The sequence below is a fragment of the Lagopus leucura genome, unplaced genomic scaffold (genome assembly GCF_019238085.1).
Source record: "Lagopus leucura isolate 7727_CA_CO unplaced genomic scaffold, USGS_WTPT01 Super-Scaffold_806, whole genome shotgun sequence".
In the NCBI taxonomy this organism is placed as follows: Eukaryota; Metazoa; Chordata; class Aves; order Galliformes; family Phasianidae; genus Lagopus; species Lagopus leucura.
Genome location: NW_024962260.1, coordinates 2143740 through 2162508, shown reverse-complemented (window position 1 = coordinate 2162508; position 18769 = coordinate 2143740). Strand labels below are relative to the sequence as shown.

At 44.3% G+C, this 18769-nt stretch overlaps 2 protein-coding genes and 1 long non-coding RNA gene across 11 annotated transcripts in view; 1 reads left to right on the top strand and 2 right to left on the bottom strand.

Moving 5' to 3' along the window:
* The window catches only part of TTC28 (tetratricopeptide repeat domain 28), a 125665-nt gene extending 121804 nt beyond the window's left edge, over positions 1 to 3861 (bottom strand). Inside the window, exon 1 of the mRNA XM_042865452.1 lies at positions 3769 to 3861. Coding sequence (XP_042721386.1) covers positions 3769 to 3861 — 93 coding nt within the window. The remainder of the gene's footprint in view (positions 1 to 3768) is intronic.
* Positions 3862 to 4047: 186 nt separating this feature from the next.
* LOC122176926 lies at positions 4048 to 18512 on the top strand. Of its 8 annotated transcripts, none has more exons than XR_006177877.1 (8): positions 4048 to 4119; positions 5543 to 5599; positions 6297 to 6397; positions 8060 to 8134; positions 9426 to 9487; positions 10177 to 15019; positions 15124 to 17082; positions 18162 to 18512. It is a non-coding gene; the product is annotated as an uncharacterized LOC122176926 (long non-coding RNA). The 8 variants fall into 8 exon arrangements; XR_006177878.1 differs by lacking the exon at positions 18162 to 18512 and having other exon boundaries at positions 10177 to 11038; positions 11115 to 15019; positions 15124 to 16164; XR_006177876.1 differs by lacking the exon at positions 18162 to 18512 and having other exon boundaries at positions 10177 to 12238; positions 14903 to 15019; positions 15124 to 16164.
* CHEK2 (checkpoint kinase 2) lies at positions 5552 to 18622 on the bottom strand. 2 transcript variants are annotated; one of them, XM_042865909.1, is made up of 14 exons: positions 18373 to 18622; positions 17474 to 17598; positions 17094 to 17241; positions 16611 to 16701; positions 15546 to 15654; positions 14641 to 14694; positions 13853 to 13914; positions 13263 to 13362; positions 12653 to 12739; positions 11804 to 11967; positions 11530 to 11645; positions 11290 to 11375; positions 6838 to 6918; positions 5552 to 6224 (listed from the first exon to the last, which is right to left on the bottom strand). In XM_042865909.1, the coding sequence occupies exons 1-14, from the start codon at positions 18620 to 18622 to the stop codon at positions 6129 to 6131; spliced, it is 1569 nt and encodes a 522-aa protein (XP_042721843.1). In that variant the 3' UTR covers positions 5552 to 6128. The 2 variants fall into 2 exon arrangements, with proteins under 2 accessions (XP_042721843.1, XP_042721844.1); XM_042865910.1 differs by lacking the exon at positions 18373 to 18622 and having other exon boundaries at positions 6135 to 6331; positions 17474 to 17559.
* Positions 18623 to 18769: the final 147 nt, after the last annotated feature.

Below are 18769 nucleotides of genomic sequence, written 5' to 3'. Positions count from 1 at the left end.
CGTGAGCACAAACTTCATCATGCGGTCAGTTTAATATAAGCTGAGAAGCTGCAAGGACAGAATGTGAAGATTTAGCAAGTATTACGCGTGGCGAGATGCTGAAACTCACAGATTAGGGAAAGTCTGAGAACAACAGCTAGTCACCAGAAGGCCACAGGTGGCTGGACGTGCTGCAGGGACACAGGGCTGGTAAGGCTCAAGTAGCTACAGAGAGACACAATGCCTTCCATGGAGAATTGATTCACTTGATTTCATAGTAACTTAGAACTGACACTTCATAGATGCTACAGGCAAAAAAATCCAATACAGAGTTACCAAAATTCTGTTAATAAGGAGTACAGAGCATTTTAACCTGAGTAATAATCCCCTCAAAAGACTGTATAACGTCTAACATGAGACCTAAAGAGAGGACAGTCTGCATCAGTTGACAAGGGAAGAGTGATCAGTGTCACATAATGGTAAGACAACTCTGCAAGGCCTCTGACGTGGTCCTGCCACTTACTGATCTCTCAACTGGACAGATAAGGATTTGAAAGGTGGAACTGCTCAGTGAATTAGCAATTGGTTGGATGGCTGCAGCAGAGGGCTGTGGTGAGCAGCTCCATACCCAGGTGGAGGCAGTACAGGTGGTGTCTCCATGGGTCTGCCTTTGGACCAGTACTCTACCATCTGTTTCTGTGACATTGACAATGAGATCAGGTGCGCCCTGAGCAACTTTGCAGATGACACCCAGCTGAGTGGTGCAGCTGATGACAGAAGGAAGGGATGCCATCCAGAGGGACCTGGAGCTTATAAACAACATGGAAACTGACTTTTTACATGGTCTGATGTGCCGGGACAAGGAAGAATGGCTTTAAACTAAGAAGAGGGGAGATTTAGATGAGCAAATTCATTATAATGAGAGCACTGAGGTCCTGGCGCAGGCAGCCCAGAGCTGTGGGTGTCCCATTCCTGCAGGTGCTCAGAGCCATGGATGGGGTCCCAGGCTGCCCAAGCTGGTGGGCAACAGGGATGGGGCTGGGGAGGCTGTAAGGTCCCCTCCAACCCAATCATGTTCTGATTCTGTGAACTGGGCATGAGCATGCTGAAAGGCAAAAACAAAATGAAAAGTGCAAATTTTATAGGTTCTTCACTAATCTCATTAGAGTTGCTCCTCAGGGACAATCCCCCTCAGCATCAACATGAAGTATGTTACTGACAATCATTTCAAAAGAAGAATGCAAAAGAGCAGAAGTTTTTAAAGAATAGGAGAAACACACTGAAAACTTGGTAGAGAGGAAATGGAAAATAATAGAAAAATTAAAAGAAGGAAATTAGAAGGAAAAATAATGAGAAAATGAACTTCTTCCTGCTTTAATAGTCAGTATGACATGGATACAGAAAAAAGTAATACAAGTTGACCTCCTGAAGCCAACTACTACTATTCAACAGATCTACCATTAGTGTAAGAGAAAAATCTAATAAAAACTAAAATGAACAGGCAGGTAGCTACTTCACCCTCAGTCTCTCATTACAACTTCATCATCCCTAGAGACTTGCTCAGTAGGAATGGAAATAACTGGTATCTAGGCAAGGAAGAAAGAATATGCGATAGACAAGCAAGAGGTTTTCAGCTTCAGTCAAGAAAAGAATAAGATGCCAAAATACTGTGAGAAGACAGAAAACAAGGCACAACTGATAAGTAGCATTAATATATGCACAGACTGATACTGTTACAGTAATGGGTTTCATCTCTAGAATACTGGAGGTTTAAACAGTACAGAGTATCAGCAGTAACAACCATTAATGATGCTATTGCAGCCTTACCTGGACTGCAGGTAAGGATAATATATCCCGTCCTTAATCACCACTCTGTATTTCAGAGTAAAAACAGAACTGCACTAATGACACACGCTGTCATCCAAAGGTACATCCAACAGAGCCAGTCTCTAGATTCCAAATTCAGTCAGTAGCATCGCTCTTCAAACCAAACTGCTGAAAATTTCTTCAGCAGCTGCAATGCTGGGTGGAGGAATAGCCTGCATGAGAACCAGCTGTATATTCGGTGCCAGCAGTGCAGCAAGATCTACGTCACCTATTTGGACTTCACTAAGACCCATGACACAATCCTCCATGACACACCTTTCTCTTCAAATTGGAAATATATGAATTTAATGGGTAGACTGTTGAATGGATGAGGAAACGGTTGTGAGATTGTGCCCAGAGAGTGGTGGTTAATGGCTCAACGTTCAGATGGAGATCAGAGACAAGCAGTCCCTCAGGGGGCAGAACAGGCACCAGGTCTCTTAAATGCTTTCATCAATCACATCAACAGTTGAATCAAGTGCACCCTCAGAAAGTTGCTAGATTATGCCAAGCTGTGTGGCATGGTCAACACACCTAAGGAAGGGCTTGCAATCCAGAGAGACCTAGACAAGCTGAGCAGTAGGCCCAGGTGAACCTCATGAGGTTTACAAATCCAAATGCAAAGTCTTGCACCTAGGTTATGGCAATCCCTGTTATCAGTACAAGCGGGGACACACAACGATGGAGCAGAGTCCTGCTGAAAAAGACTTGGTGGTACTGGTGGATGACAGCTGGATGTGAGCCAGCAGTGTGCTCTTGCAACCCAGAAAGCCAGCTGTATCCTAGGCTGCATCCAAAGCAGTGTGGGCAGCGAAGAGAGGGAGATGATTGCATCTCTCTACTCTGTGCTGCGAGACCTCACCTGGAGCGTCCAGAGGTGAGTCCTCAGCACAGGAGAGACATGGACATATCGGGTGCAACAAAACTGACCCAAGGGATGGCTCCCTGTGAGGATGGGCTGAGAGAGCTGGGGCTGTGCAGCATGGAGAGCAGAAGGCTGTGGGGAGAGCTGACAGAAGTTTTTCAATATCTAAAAGGGGCTGTACAAAAGAAGGAACAGACCCTTCAGCCTGGTCTGTGCAATAGGACAAGGGGAAATGGTTTCAAACTAAAAGAAGGGAGATTTAGATTGGATATGAGGAACAAGTTGTTCACACTGAGGGCAGTGAGGCACTGCACAGGGTGCCCAGAGAGCTCGTGCTGCCCCATCCCTGCACACAGCCACACTCAGGGCACGGCGCTGTGAGCACTGCTGGAGCTGTGGTGTCCCTGTGGGACCAGATGGCCTTCAGGGATCCCTCCCAACTTAAACCATCCTATGACACCATGATCTATTGTGCTACAGGTACGTGCTTGACACACACAAAAAATTATTTCTTAGCTTTAACAAAACAGACTCGTTTTCTGCTTATCCTGGAGCCCACGGCGGTATAGGCGTCACGCTGACAGTCGTGCTCTCCTCCACACAGAAGCACGCTCCAACAAGCCGTATGCAAAATCACACAGGCAAATAACGGTCCGCACGTGCGTAACGGCGCAGGCACCGCTGCCCGCACCGCGCTCCCTCGCTCCTCAGCCGGGCGGCGGGCAGGGAAGGGGCGGGAAGCGGCGCCGCTCTCAGTCCCTCACAAAGTCCCGGGAAGAACCGCCGAGCGCCCCGCGAGAGAACCGCGGCTGTGCCCGAGGCCCCGCCGTCCCGGAGCCTCGCTCCCTCGGCACGTCCGCGGCCCGCCGGGGAGCCGCCCCGCCCTGCCCCACTCCTCACCTCCGCGGGGCCTTCGCTCCCTCCCCCCCCCCCCCCGCCCCGGGATCCGGTCCGGAGACGCGGCCCGCCCGCGCGCCGCAACTTCTCCCGACGCCCCCGGGAGGCCGAGCGGGCGGGAAGCGACCGCCCGCCCCGAGGGCCGCCCCGCCGCCACTCACCCGGGGGGGCTCCGCGTCCCGCTCCCGCCGCCGCCGCCCCCGGCCCCCCGACGCGGCCCCCGGTGGGGCGGGCGGCGCCGCCTGTTGCTCCATCGCGCTCCGGCCCCTCCTCCGCCGCCGCCTCCGGGGGCCGCCGCCGCCCCTCGCCGGACCGATCCCGCTCCGCCCGCCCGGCCCGCGGCGCCACGTTCGGGGCCCCGGCTCTGAGGAAACCGCACTGCCCCCGGCCCCGCCCCCGGGGCTGGGCTCCGCTCGGACCCCGGCCGCCCCCCGCCCGACGGCGCCGAGGCCGGACGTCCTGCCCCGCGCCCGGCCGGAGCCGGAGCCCCGCTCGTCCGGCAGAAGCCGAAGGTAAGCGGGCGGCCTGCCGCCAACCTCTGTGCGCGATTCCGAGCTCCGTCTTCACAAAGAACCTAGACCCAAATCCTTGTACTGCCATGAAGGCAGAAAATCTTCTAAAGGCAGCAGAAGCCCCAGTAGCATTTCTAGGATGAGTGGTATTCCATGGCGCACCTCTTCAGGATTCAGGGACAGTTGCCCGTGGCCCATGACACTGTTCTCACCAAGCACGGGAACATGCACTCATCAGCTTTGTGGAACCAGCACCTAACCTAAAATCTTCCAAATGCTGCAGACTCTGCCAGTTGAAAGAGACTCACAGAACTGTTAGAGTTAGAAGGGACCCCCAAAAGCCGTCTGTTCCCACTGCCTGCGGTGCACAGGGACACCCACAGCTCCAGCAGTGCTCACAGTGCTGTCCCCTGAGCGTGGCTGTGTGCAGGGATGGGGCAGCACCAGCTCTCTGGGCACCTTGTGCCACTACCCTTTGCATAAAAACTTCTTCCTTGTATGCAGTCTAAATCTTCCCTTTTAGTTTGAAATCATTTCCCTTGTCCTGTCAGAACATACCCTGCTAAGGGTCTGGCCCTCCTTTCTTACAGCCCCTTTAGATGCTTAAAATCCATCCTCAGCTCTCCCCACAGCCTTCTCTTCTCAGCCTGTCCTCACACGGCAGATATTCCATCCCTTGGATCATTTTTGTGACCCTGTAATGCTATAATGCAAGTGAAAGTACAGCAGTAACAGCAGTGGTACAACCATAGGCTATAGGGAATGAAAACAAGCTCAAACAGAGCAGCTAAAAACACAAAAACAAAGGAAGAAAAGGTATTGGCCTTTCAAAGACCTCAGACAGACAGGGATCTCCAGCAAGGTACCCACTGCTCCACTGCCTGCCCTTAAATGAGGGAAGGGGAGGATCCTGGCTCCACTTCTTCCAGTCACTCAGGTACATTACACGCATCTGAGCTCCCCTGGGTTTGCCCTGCCTTCCCACCAGGTGCTCAATGACTGCTTCAGGCTGAGACTCAGCATTTCCACTACAGGCCCTCATGAAAAGAACATGCAAATTATTGTGCAAATACTGCATCTCACCATTTACAACGATGGATACAAGTGTCTCATAACACACATGATCTCTGCAACAGACACAAAGGAGAAAAACTTACCTCCTGAGTGTCTTATCTTAATTTATACTTGACAGTGCTTTGCTCTGTAATGGATTAGGCTTTATTCTTTCCTAATCCATTTACAGTAAATGTCTCTAATCACAATGTGCATGGTTTTAGGCTAAAGTTATTAAATTGTTCTCTCTTACTAAATAATTAAATTCATATCCTCGAGCAATTGGCACACAGTCCAAAAACTTTTTCACTTAACAGACAAGAAAATTTAAAATTGTTCCTCAGTTTAATTCCTTGTTCTTCTCTTACAGCTTAACAAATGATGTAAGGAAGATGGATACCACGCTTCTTATTCAGTCCATCCTAAGGTAAATAAACAGTACACACTTTTCAAGAAGAGGACAGTTAGCAGGTACAGGCATTTTAAGGACTGCAGTTATTCTAACCATAGCCCTTGTCATAGTGGATTTCTCTTTATGCATTTCCTGAGGAGTTCACAGACATAATTTTGTGCCTGCTAATACTACAGTTAAGGCAAAAGCTCAAACTTTGCATTTCATGTAGGAGGATACTAAGCAATACCTTCAAACATAAGCTAGAAATTGGAACAGAAGAATGCAGAAGTGTAGATGGTAATGAATTTAGCCTCAAGTTTTTTCAAAACTTCATCCAAGAAGAAACATCTTTTCCTGACACTCCTCTTCAATCAGATGGATGAACTCCAGAATGACTACTTGTGTAAATCCCCATGCATACACAGCAGTAACTTCACTCTTACAAAGTTATTTTTATTTATCAATTGCATCTTCAGTAGTTATTCCAACAATAAGATTTTAAAAAATAAAAATTCTGCTCTCCATAAAATAAAGCAATAATTAACAAAAAAAGTCCCTTTTTTCACCTCATTTTCTGAAATGACGTGGAAGGAGCAGCATGCTTAGAAGAGACAGGTTCATCCTCATTGTCATGGAGACGTTTTCTCGTAGCAATTGGCTAAAGGAAAGATGCAGCAGGATGGCTACATTAATCAGGTAAGACAGAGCCTGACTGTTTTGTCTACTGCAGAATTACAGATGCTGGATAAAGTCTCCCTCCTGTAACTGAAACAGCAGCATGACTAATGAGTGTTTCTCTCCAGTGATCTAATGGCAAGTGATCTTTCTCATGTAAGACACTGCCCTTACTCCCTTTTCTTTTTCAGCCTCTCCCAGCTTTGACTACTGTTTAAAATAATGCTAATTGCTATCTAGTAATTAATATCACAATACCACTTCTAAGCTTTTAATGCCATAAGAATTTTCCTTTGAATATTACATGTTCATCACTCAAATCCATCAAAACATACATACTCACATACAGAACTTTAAATATATGGATAGTCTTTTAAAACCTAAGAGACAGTTTGTTTACATTCAAAGTGTCTTGCCAAAGCACAAAAGTAAACTCCTTCCACTAAGACTGCAGGAAAGAATTAGTGGACTGCTGCATAAAGGCAGAAAGTACACTTCTATCCTAAATTATCAGGATTACATTTTCTTATTAGGGTTTACTTTTAAATCTACCTTTGGCACCAAGTATTAATCTTCACATAATCTGTCATTCATACCATTTTTGATGTTTGTGGTGGATTCATAGTGGCACTTGTCTGAGCAAGTAGTTGTTGAAATGTATTTTTCATATCCTCATCCTGTTAAAAGTAAAAAAAAAAAAAAGGATCAGCCTTAAGTACTACATGGAATGTTTAAGGTGGACCAGCAATTGTGGAATAAATAAAGGAGAAAAGGACATAACTTTTCCCCTCACCATTAGAAAAATCAAACATGTAGTGCTAGGAGAAAGGATCTGAAATGGCAGTCCCAGATTGCTATAAAACACTGCACAGTGTCACAATTCCTTCTCTAAGGTTTCCAACCTCAGGCCCAGTGAAAGAAGTGGTGAATCTGCCCTTAACAGGATGCAACTGAGAAACAGAATTAGGAAACACCACTTTACAGCAAATAGGTTACATTTTATCAGGGCATCGGTCCTTGGAAACATCGGCTCTGTTCCCCAACCAAAATCTGGAATTTCTGTAATTTTGTGTAATTTCTGGCAAATAACATCGTAACAAACAGAAAATTCCAGAATAAACACCTCAAGGACCTCCAACAGCTGCAGTTAAACTGATCCAACCTTCCCTCATCCCTCCCACTGGCCCCCAAAATTAACATCATCCTAACCTGCCCCAGAGAATTTTCAGCAGCTGGTTTATGCACAGCGTTGGTAAGGAAAAAAACAGCTCTACTTCGTTCTACAAATACATTATTTCTCTCTGTAAGTACTTAGCTAATACCAGTCAAGCAAAAACTGAAATAATAATACCATGCAATGAAGTGCAACAATACTGAAAGAACACAGCATGCAGGGCTAGGTGTTTGTGCAGATAATTCACTGGTCAGTTTTATCAGGAGGCCTCATCAGGGCTTGGGACCCAGCTTTCATCAAAATCAAGTTCCTCACTCTTGAAAAACAAGTATTTTCTTACATTTCATTTTCATAATGACTTCCATTCCTACCAGAATATTTTCATTTCCACCAGCTTAGCATCATCTCAACATGTAGTTTTTAATCACGTCTCCAACCCACCATCATCCTTCCAAACAATCTATTGTGTACTCTAAGTAGAGAAGAACCAGCTAAAACACCTATACTAAAATGACAGGAACAACCTCTACTTTTAAAACACCCCACCATTATCTCTACCCTAAGTCCATATATCAAAGGTTGTAAATGGAAGGTTTCACTTTTAAAAACCCAAATGATTGTTAACAAATATTTCTTATTCATAGGCCATGCACATTGCTACACTGTTCCCTACCATAACAAGTTCACTGGATTATACAGTTCATCCTCTACCAGAAGTGGTAAGTCAGAAGCTGCCGTTAATGGGAGAGACACTGGAAAGAAGTGGACATAGGGATGTTATTAGTAGCACTTCTGCATAAAGAAGTCTGGCTGCAGGAGCATTAGTAGGGGAAAGAGCAGCACAAGGTAGGAAAGCACAGATCATTTCTTAGGGAAAGCTATCATTTAACAGAAAGCCAGGTGTGTTTCAAGAGAAAAAGCTAGCACATAGATGCATTCTGGTTCAGCTGCCAAGGACTGAGGTGCCCTTGGTGTATGCTGGGCAACCTCAGGGAAAAAGGAATTCCACATGCAAAAGACATTTAGTTGACATAGTAAACTTCCTCTTCTGAAAATAAAACCTCATTCTCTAGTTTCAGCAACTTCTGCAGGAATTTTATTAAAAATGGGTTACTATGGATTACCTGCAAACCCTAAATCAGACTTCCAAAGTTGAAATCAGATCTTGAAACCTTGCCTGGGACTACCTGAAGTATGCTGCTCATTGTGATTTTAACTTAGATCATTTCCTTTGGCTGAGCTTTGAACAGTGACTGTAGGTTCACCAGCTGAACAACTGATCTAGAACCAAAAACAGACATTTATTCTTAACAACTACCTGAATATAACAATTCCTATAATAATTTTGTTCTATTATCACAGCAAAGATGGGGAAAATCAGGGAAAAGTGAATGAGACATTCACTGGCAGAGGTTCAAGAGAAGTAAGGATCATTGAGCTCCTGTGGGTTTCAAAAATTGTAACCCTTTTTTGGGTGGAAGGCAGGGGAGATGAGTTCTTATTCTAAACTACAGAGTATCGCAGCATCTCCTTTTTTGGTTTAAATATGTTCTTTAGCACTACAGAGGCTTCAATGTGAACACATAATTTATTTTAAATGGAATTTGGACTTGTCTTATTCCAGTGTCACGTTTTTCAATTACATAACACCTTTTTTTTTTTTTAAATTGAGCTGTAAAAATTATGTTTTGTTTGGAGAACGTGTGCTTACAATAACTGAAAAGTTCTCTAGAGGACCCCAGATCGCTAGAGGGGGCTGACATGCTACACACTTTAAGTATGCATCTTGTGCGTGTTCCAAACGAGACTTTAGAGGTAATACTTACAGCACAACACAAGAGGGAGCACGGAGCCAGTAGCTCCTTCTCACTACTTGTGATCACAAGACTCTAGCAGCTTTGTTGGTGACAGTACTCGAGGTTTGTGATATTTAGAACTGAACATATTGCATGTTGGCCTCTCAAAGCACGCAGTATATCACCTATAAAAAACTGACATTTTTAATAACAGCCCACGAAGAGAAGCAGCTTGAAGAGTGACACCTGAATGCCAGATGACATACAGATTTACAGGTAAAACGCTGTATAAAACTTCTTGTCCTGTCTTCAAAACCAAACATATCAGTAAGAGCTGCCCCTAAAGAGTATATAAAGTCAAGATGCTCACAGCTTCACTTCACATACTGACAGATCTCAGTCTTAACTTGTGTAAATTGCTGTCATATACTTCCTCTTTCCCATAATGCATATCAGTGATTCTTAAAATCAGTATATCATGGTTTGTCAGTAACTTACCCTGCTCAGCATTATAATCAAAATATAAGAAGCTACAGTCAATTAACCACTGCAGAAATTATGCACAAAACTACAGTAGTAAAAGCCAGGAAAGGTAGAAAGTATTTCCGGATGCCCAACAACTGAGTTACTTACAAACAATTATCCAACTGAATATTCTGTCTCAGTAACTAGCAGCTGCTGATTTGAGTGATTCTCCCTTGCTTCAGCCTATGTGGGGGGCATACAATGTCACAGGAGCTACAGTTCTATGAGATAGTTAAGCTACAGAGATCACAGAATGTTTTGAGTTGGAAGGGACCCTTGGAGGTCATCAAGTCCAACTCCCCTGCAATGAACAGGGACGTCTGCAGCTACATGAAGTAATATTCAGGTAATAAAGAGAAAACTGAACAGACATAAAATTAAGCATAGTGTGGTTACTTTGGAGAAGACAGGAATAAATAATTCCTTTCTCTCTCTGGCAGAAGTATATGATTTGGAAGGATAAAACTTCCTTGTGGTGTACTCATGACAAGGTGGAATACCTGTGGCGTACTCATGACTGTGTTGTCAAAGGCAGACGAAGGAGAAGTCAGATTAGAAGCAGAAACTAAGCAAGGAGGTGTTTATGATGGGAAAGGCACTGAACAGCATCAAGCAAGGCTACAAGACTAGGAACAGCAGCAGCAACAGTAGAAAAAGAACATGGAACTGAGAAAATTGAGAAAGCATACGTACCATGGGAGGGGGTAAGAGCTAACAAAGACTCTGTGAGGGCCAGTGGCCAAGAAGACAAGCACAATGAAAAACAGCAGGGGGCCTAGCTGACTTTGCAAGAATTTAAAATAAGGAAAACAGGAAAAAATGAGAATCTCCATGCTGTAGAGAGAGCATTTGTTGGGACAGCAGTGAAGCAGGTTTGCTCTGTACACTGCAAGAAAGTCCTTGGCACACAACTAGGTACTGCATGGTCATCTTGCTTGCAGCAGCAATCTCTTCAAAATGTTCACTCTGGTTTCAAATTGTTCAACAGGACAGTTGTGACTACTGGCATCTGGGCTAATGTCATTCTACAGATTGGGATCTGATGGCTCATTTTCCCATATGTCATTCACAATGCCAGTAAAAGAAATGAACAAGTCACAGACACACAGTATGCTCCTCCCTTCTCATCTCCCTGCAAATAGGTATCAGGATCCCTGCAGTCTTACAGCAGCCAGCAGAAACAGTCGGGCCAGCTGGCAGGCAGCAGCACCTGCCCATGAGAAGCACAACGTGGCAGCTGCTCTTCTGCTGGCTGCTGTCAGGGGCAGCCTACAAACCAGTGGACGGAAGCTCTGCCTTAAGGTAACTGCTGTTATTCCCTAGAAGCTGCAGAATTGAAGCTGTCATTTCTCATCACCTTTTCTGGCATTCTCCACAGATGCAGGATTGGGTACACAGAGATCTCTGGTGACCAGGGCAGTCACAGTTTCCCTGCTTCTTTGCAAAAGCAAAACCTCATGAAACTCAAGTTATTGAACGGCCTTTGAATTTATATCAAGAAATTATCTCCAGAACAGCTCATCTTGGCTGTACTTAACAAACTCAATTCCTACCTGAAGCCAGGGATGCTCTAAGGCTTCCTCTATCGTAAAACGTTTGCTTGGATCCACTACCAACAGCTTCTTCACAAGATCAAGAGCTAAGATAATAAGAGTTAAGCAATCAGCTACTTAAAAAATGCAAACAGATCAACATGCAATGTACCACAAAAATGAAAACTGAAAGGAAGTTAAAACAAACTTCAACAAAAGAAAAGATCTAGATATTCTGCTACCTATATAAAGGAGTCATACCCATGTTGGATACGTGTTTCCATTCTTTTGAAATGAATGTGTATTCTCCACGAGTGATTTGGTCTTTCAGAGATAGTTGAGTATTTTGCTCATTAAATGGCGGATATCCACACAAGCTATATGAAAGAAAACAAACAACACGGGTTTTGTCACAGTGTCATTTACATGTATACATTTTTAAACACACTTTCACTTCCTACTAAATACACTGAAGTTGCCACATCTTGAGCCACGTATCTCAATGAAAGCCCAAGGCATCTAAGCAGTATCTTACCATACAAAAAGAATAACTCCTAAACTCCAGCAGTCCACAGCTCGGCTGTATCCAGCAGTCCCAAGTGAATTTAGAACCTCAGGAGCAAGATACGTGGGAGTACCACATAATGTTTTCATAAGAGAAGTTTCTCCAAGAATCTTGGATTGTCCAAAATCTGTAATCTTGTATGTAAAAATTGTAACACCACGTTACATATTGACTGGACTAGAACATACCACATCCTCAGCACAATAGAGGTAACATTAAGTCTCTTCTTTCCAAGGCACAGTTCCAGTACAAGACTATGAACAGAATATACCTCAAACATTATTAAAGTCAGCAAACAGCAATTGAGGAGAATATGAGTACGGAGAAATATGACAGAGGATCAGACTTCAAACTAGCAAAAAGTATTCTCAAATCTGGATGTGAACGGGCAACCTCAGAATAAAGGTATTTTTGCATATTAGAAGACACCACTTGAACAAATCATTTTGACATGCACATCTACTTAATGCTTTCTGAAAATACATACAGCTCTGTCATCATATAGCCTGGATATTCGTGAAAATGCTTTCTGAAATTCACAAATATAGATTTTATTTTTAAAGATGGCACCACATTTAAAATTGTGCCCAGTTAAATGTTAAAGAATACAGTTTCTCAGTCATTCTCACAGAAACGTATGGGTAGAACTATCCACGAGAGTAAAACTGAACATATGAAAAGCCTCAAAGTTTTAGGTTACTTCACAACTTGTATGAGTAATTCTATTGTTTGTGTGCTGTGTTTAACTCAATACTGAGAAGCACAGAAAGGAGTACTCCCAAATCTCCACATAAGCAGTAGAAATGTAAGCTTCCTTGCCTTTATCAGACACGTCTCTTCAGAAGATGAAAGCAGCACGTTCTCTGGCTTCAGATCCCGGTGTATGATTCCATTGTCATGAAGATACTAGATAAACACAAATATACATACATGAAGAAGAGCAGACTGTTATCCTTCTTTAAGATGTATGCTTTCAGTTTTTCAACTAGCACTGGCAGGATAACTGAAACTGCTATTCAAGAGACATGCATGAATTTAAAGCTACACAGCTCATGACCTTTTTTAAAGCCAAAGAAGTCCACCCTTCAGTTTGCAAAGACTGAAATGCTTCGTCAGGGCGCACAGTGCAGCACTTAAGCACTAATAGTTTGAAGGCTTTGCTCACACACTACTGCAAGTCCCACATGATAATCCTGCCTCAGTGAGCACAGTGTGTGTTACTGCCTCAATCTCTGGTGGTTGTTTTAAGCAGTAAGAGAGTTTGAATGCTATTTGGCTGTACTGAAGTGCAGAATCTTGTTACAATTACTTGTGAATAGCACTGTGCTGATTACTCTCATAAGTTTCAGAAGTGACAAATAACAAAAAAATTCATCCAATTGACATGTAAATGCATCACCATATTTTCCTTGATAGAATTCACAATTACCTTCACAGCCAGCAGCATCTGATAAAAGTACAACTTGCAGGTACCTTCTTTCATCTTGATTGGCCTTGACACTCTGTCATACAATTCTCCTCCTTCCATCCTAAAACAGATGTAGGTAACAAGTCAATAAATTACTTTCAAAAGTTTCATCTCATTACACAAGACCAAGACCAAAATTGTTTCTTTTGGCTCTAAAATATATTTCAATTCTGAAAATGAATGAGCAATGCTCCAAACACAGCACAGGCATTGCTGACTTAAGGCCTAATCTTCTGAAGTGTTCACTGGAAGAAGTTACAAGATTTCTGATTTACATCCTCTTATCAGCTCAAAATCAAGTAGCAGCAACCCAAATCGGCAGCATAGTGGGTGTCTATTCAAGGCACTAATTGCCTTCAGTGTGTAGAAGTGATTAATCCCCTCATTATCCCAGCTCCTGATTTTTCAGAGGCTTCAGACAGTGCTTGAAGCCAGCAAAAGGAAAAGAAAACAAGAAGAAAACACACATACACAACAGAATTCAGAACTATTTACATTCTTTATAGCTGTGGAAGACATTTCATGCCTTTACTTTCAAAGCAGTTACTTACAGTTCCAAAACAATGTAGTAATCCTCTGCTTCGAAGAAGTTTTTGATCTTGATTAAGCAAGGCTAATAAAAAGGGAACACAGATGGACACATGGAAAAGTAGAATCACTTGTAAAAACTAATGCTATCAACTGCGTATCATCTTGAATTTCCTATTTCAGTCTGATTTCCCCATGGCAGCTAAATTAGCACTTACACAACCAATAGGCTTTGGCAAACAAAGTCTGTTGTCTTCTCCCCTGTACTTCACCCCCCATACAAATAACACTGAATTCTTGCCACCACTACAGCTCAGCAGTCACCCTTACTTTTTCCAGTCATCAGTTTCCACAACAACCCCGATATCTTCTTGATACACAAGAGTTCATTAATCTGTGCAAGCTTTCTACTTAACAAAAGGAAAATAAAAGCCTTTGGGTGGGGGGGAGCTGGGAAGATAAGGATCCAGCTCAAGAACTTGCCAGAGGAGTCTAATGTTGGTTATCTGGCAATCTGTATGAAGCCTGCATCAAGGACAGATTTCTCCCACAGCTATAGTTCAGGTTGAAAACTCCTCTGCAAAGTGCCTTCCCAAATTTACATCTGGACATCAAGACTTTAAAACCTCCTACCTGCAAAGATACAGTATACTTAAAATAATATGAAACGTGCTGAACAGACTTATTTAGGCTGCAATAATGACATGCATCATTCTCTAAACAGGTAAAATCAGTCGTTACTATGCTAGGTCTGTGAAGCAGAAGAGTGCAGTACACAGCAGAATGAATACAAATGTACAGTGACACTCACATGATCTATTTTCTTCAAAATCTCTATTTCTGTGTTGATATTAAAAGCCGGGTTCTGTTAAAAGAATCAAATGTCATATGGAATCATACAGCAATATTCTAGGATAAGACACTTCAGAAATAAAGTTCCAACTTAAAATCTTAATCTCAGCCAGCAGAGACCAGCACTGTCCTTTGAACAGCTTTCTCCTCCCTTCGAGATGTTTCCCACATGAGCTACCCTAAAGTTAAATGCTACTCACTTTTACTCTTTATTATGCTAGAGAAAATAAAAAGATTGATCTGAAAGTATCTGCATCTACCTCCTCCTCTGAACCTCTACCACTGGAAATTAGAGAAGCATTCACTGAGCTTGTATATAATCCTGCAGAATTAACAAGGTGAGTCTAACCTGTTTTAACTTCCCATATGAACCCATAGCTGCAGATTTTGTATCTCTGTTCTCATTCACTTTCAACCTCTGTTTGTATTTTTTTCTTCACAGTTCATCCTGTATCTCTATATCAAACGAGAGTGATCGATCTGAAGTTGTTTGAGTATCTCTCATGTTACAGCCACGGCTCCTTCTCCAGCAGCTATGAAAGCAGACATGAGGAAAGCCCTCCCCAGCAGGCTTCACACCATTTCATTTAAGTGTTATGATGGAATGTACAACACGATTAGCAGAGCTTAGAGACCTCTGGTCAGACCTCCCTGCAATGTAAATTTCTGATGTGCTTTAGGAGATACATCCCAAGACTTCCCCACTCCCCTCGTTTGTGTGTGCTGCATGAACAAGCAGTCCTAACAGAGTGTGGTCAAAGAATAAAAGCAAGTGTTTGCTACACAAGAGGGAGAGTAAGAGATAAAGGCTGCCATATCAGGATGGCTGCAATGTGGCCGAAGGACAGAAACAAAGGTACTTACTGCCTCTCTAACACCACTGGCCATGAACTTCCGCTTGTTGATTATCTTTACTGCAACTTTATTACAAGTGCTCTTCTCAAACGCCAGTTTGACTTCTCCACAGGCACCACTAGCATGAAAGCACAGCTGTGTTAATGCTTACAGATACCTTCCTAACTCAGCCTAAGAAGCATGCTGAAATGAACAGGAGGCTCTCATCTCATTAAGACTACATGCAATCAGAGGCTGCAGCTTTCCACCTTTCTCAGTATGACAGATGGACAAAACTATCTCAGAAAACATTCAATAGTATTTAAGTACTGATGGTGTTGGATCCCAGTTTCGACCAACTACAAACACACATAAATGTTCTTGCATGTAAAGAAAATAGAAAGATAGAAGGAAAAAAAAAGATACTTTCAAATCTTGAGCAATTAATTCAGAAATCACAACCTATGGCTTTTAAGCATCTCACATCTCTGATAACTCTTGATTCTGGGATACTCTAAGTGACAGATAATGATAAAAAGCATTAACTGATCACTGAAGACATACAATATAATTTTGGTGAGGTTCACTAAAATTACAAACTCAACTCCTTTCTTGATACTCTGGTCTTAATAAACACAGAGTGCCACAATGTGTCTGAGGCTAAATCTGTTGCATAAGCAAAGACATTGCCAGTAAGTGTCAGGTTTTGGCATTCACATAAAGGGAAATAATTAAGGAACCGCACTGCTTCGTGGTCTCTGTTAACGCAGTTGTTGATCAGCTTGAAGCTGCAGCTGGAAAAGCATTTGTCAGTAGGACCACGTCCATTTGTGTTTTATCTTCATTGAAACCCACCACAGTCATTAGAACACTTATCACAAACTACTGAAATAATCTCTGTTAAACCAAAGCACTGCAATCCTTACCAAACTGATTTGCTGTGTGCAACAAACAGAAGGTAAACGCACTGCTAATGGTACCTGCTGCCCTCCCTGCTCTGTGAAACACCTGAAATAGCTGTGGCATTGGAAAAACTACAACAGCAGCTCAGGAAGCACAGTACCGAAAATGGTAACAAAATGAAGGGATGCTTACCTTCCCAAAGTCTTTGACATGATGTACTTCTCTCGGAATTCTCTAGGAAACACCAACTGGTCATCCACCGTGAGATCAGAAAAGACAAACACTAGGGAGAGGGGTGGAGAGCATCCTCCTGTTATTCACTTCAAAATGGTTACAACGACACTTCCCAAGCTTTTATGGTCAACAACACAACCAAGCAAACGCTGCCCGCCAGAAACAGCACAGAAATAGTAAGGAAAACAAGAATTAGAAAATTCATATTAAAAAAAAACCATCAGCTGATGCTGCAAATTACAGCAATGATTGTTGAGCAGGCAATCTCATCACTGAAAAACGAGACCTTGGGTCTGTGCCAAACACAGCGATAAACTTATGGCTGTTCTTATGACTTCAGCCATACGGCATTCACAGAGACAAGGGAAATATTCAAATCACTGCACAAAGGACCTCCTGGTGAACACCAGAAGAACCTGCATACGTCATGGTATGTTTTACCCTTGTTAGTCTGAATGGACAGTGCGATTTCAGAGTTATGAGTCAGCGGAAGCCTCTTCCCTTTCCCTATGAGCTCCCTATTAATGAAAGTTCCATTCGCGCTGTGGTCTTCAATGTAGGCAACGTACGAATTTTTTGGTCCCATTTCCTAGAAGGAAAAGAAGGAAATCAGAAAGACAGTAATAGAGAAAAAAGGACTACAGCAGTTTTGAGTGTTGGCTCAAAACACAGGTGTATTTCATAAAGCTGGAGAGGGAACAGCACCTGGTTAAAGGAGTCAGTGCTGAACATGGCAAACTTTGAGCTCATTAAGATCCCAGCAGAAGTTCACCTTTCTCAATTACGTCAATACACAGACAGATAACCTTTTTACCACCTACCCTGAAAATTCGGAAGTGCTTCTTGCTGTAGTTCTGGTAAAATCCAGTCTCAGATAATCCAAGCTTAGAAAAACTGTAATCGCAGCTTTTGTCTCTTCCAAACCAGTACTCATCATTCACACAGTCTGCAGCCAATTGGAGAGAACACAACATTGCAGGCACTGATTAACTACTGCTCTACAGAATGAAGCCACAAATGTAAAGTAGGATCACAGAGACATCAGCGTTCCCTTCTCCTAACTCCAACAAAACACCACACTATACCAATACGTTATTTGAGGAAGATGTTCAGAGGGCTGGAGCACCTTTCCTGTGCACAAAAGCTGCGGGAGGAGGATCAGGAGAGCTCACTGCAGCCAGTACTTGTAGGGCACTTACAAGCAGGAAAGGAGTGACTTTTGCATGGTCTCATAGTGACAGGATATGGGGGAGTGGCTTTAAAGAGATTGAGGTTGGATTGAGGAGGAAGCAATTCTTCCCTCACTGCCCTGGCAGTGCTGCCCAGAGCTGTGGGCGCCCCATCCCCGGAGGTGCCCGAGGCCATGGATGGGCAGCCAGCACACGGCAGGGCTGGGGGATCTCTGAGCTCCCCTCCAACCTCAGCCATTCCGTGAGCCTACGATTTCGCTACATGCAGTACAGCAGTAGTTTCATTGTATTAACAGCGTCGTTTTCCATTCACCTTCAGCGATAGCTCACACGACGCAGAAACAAACCAAAGCAATCCAAGCTACGGGGAGGACAGACGGAGCGGGCAGCAGAGGAGACACGGACTGCCGAGCAGAGCAGCCGGGAGCTCAGCGGGACGGCACGGAACGGAGCTGCACGAAACGGCACGGAGCTGCACGGCGCATCCTCGGCCCGACGCGGACAGGAGGCCGGGGCCGGCGGTCACGTACCCCAATTGCTGAAACCTTTTCCGAGCGCGAAGAGCCGACCCCACGGCTGGGGAACGAGCTCGTCGGGTTCCGGGTCCTCGGGAACGGAGGGCAGCTCCTGCGTGGGCACGGTGTCCAGCGAGCTGAGCGTGCCGGAGCTGGAGGAGGACTGGCTGGCGCCCTGCGAGGCGCTGGAGGAGGAGCTGGTGCCGCCCTGGGACGGCTGGGTGCCCTGGGACTGCCGGGCGTCGCTCCTCGTCTCTCGCGACATGGCGAGCGCCGCGAGCACCGCCGGCACCGCGCTTCCCCACGCGCGCGCCGCAGCCCGGCCCGCCCGACCCGCCGGGCACAGCGCGCACGCGCGGCGCTACGAGAGCAGCCAATAGCGGCGCGGCGCCGCGCGGGGCCGCCGGGATCC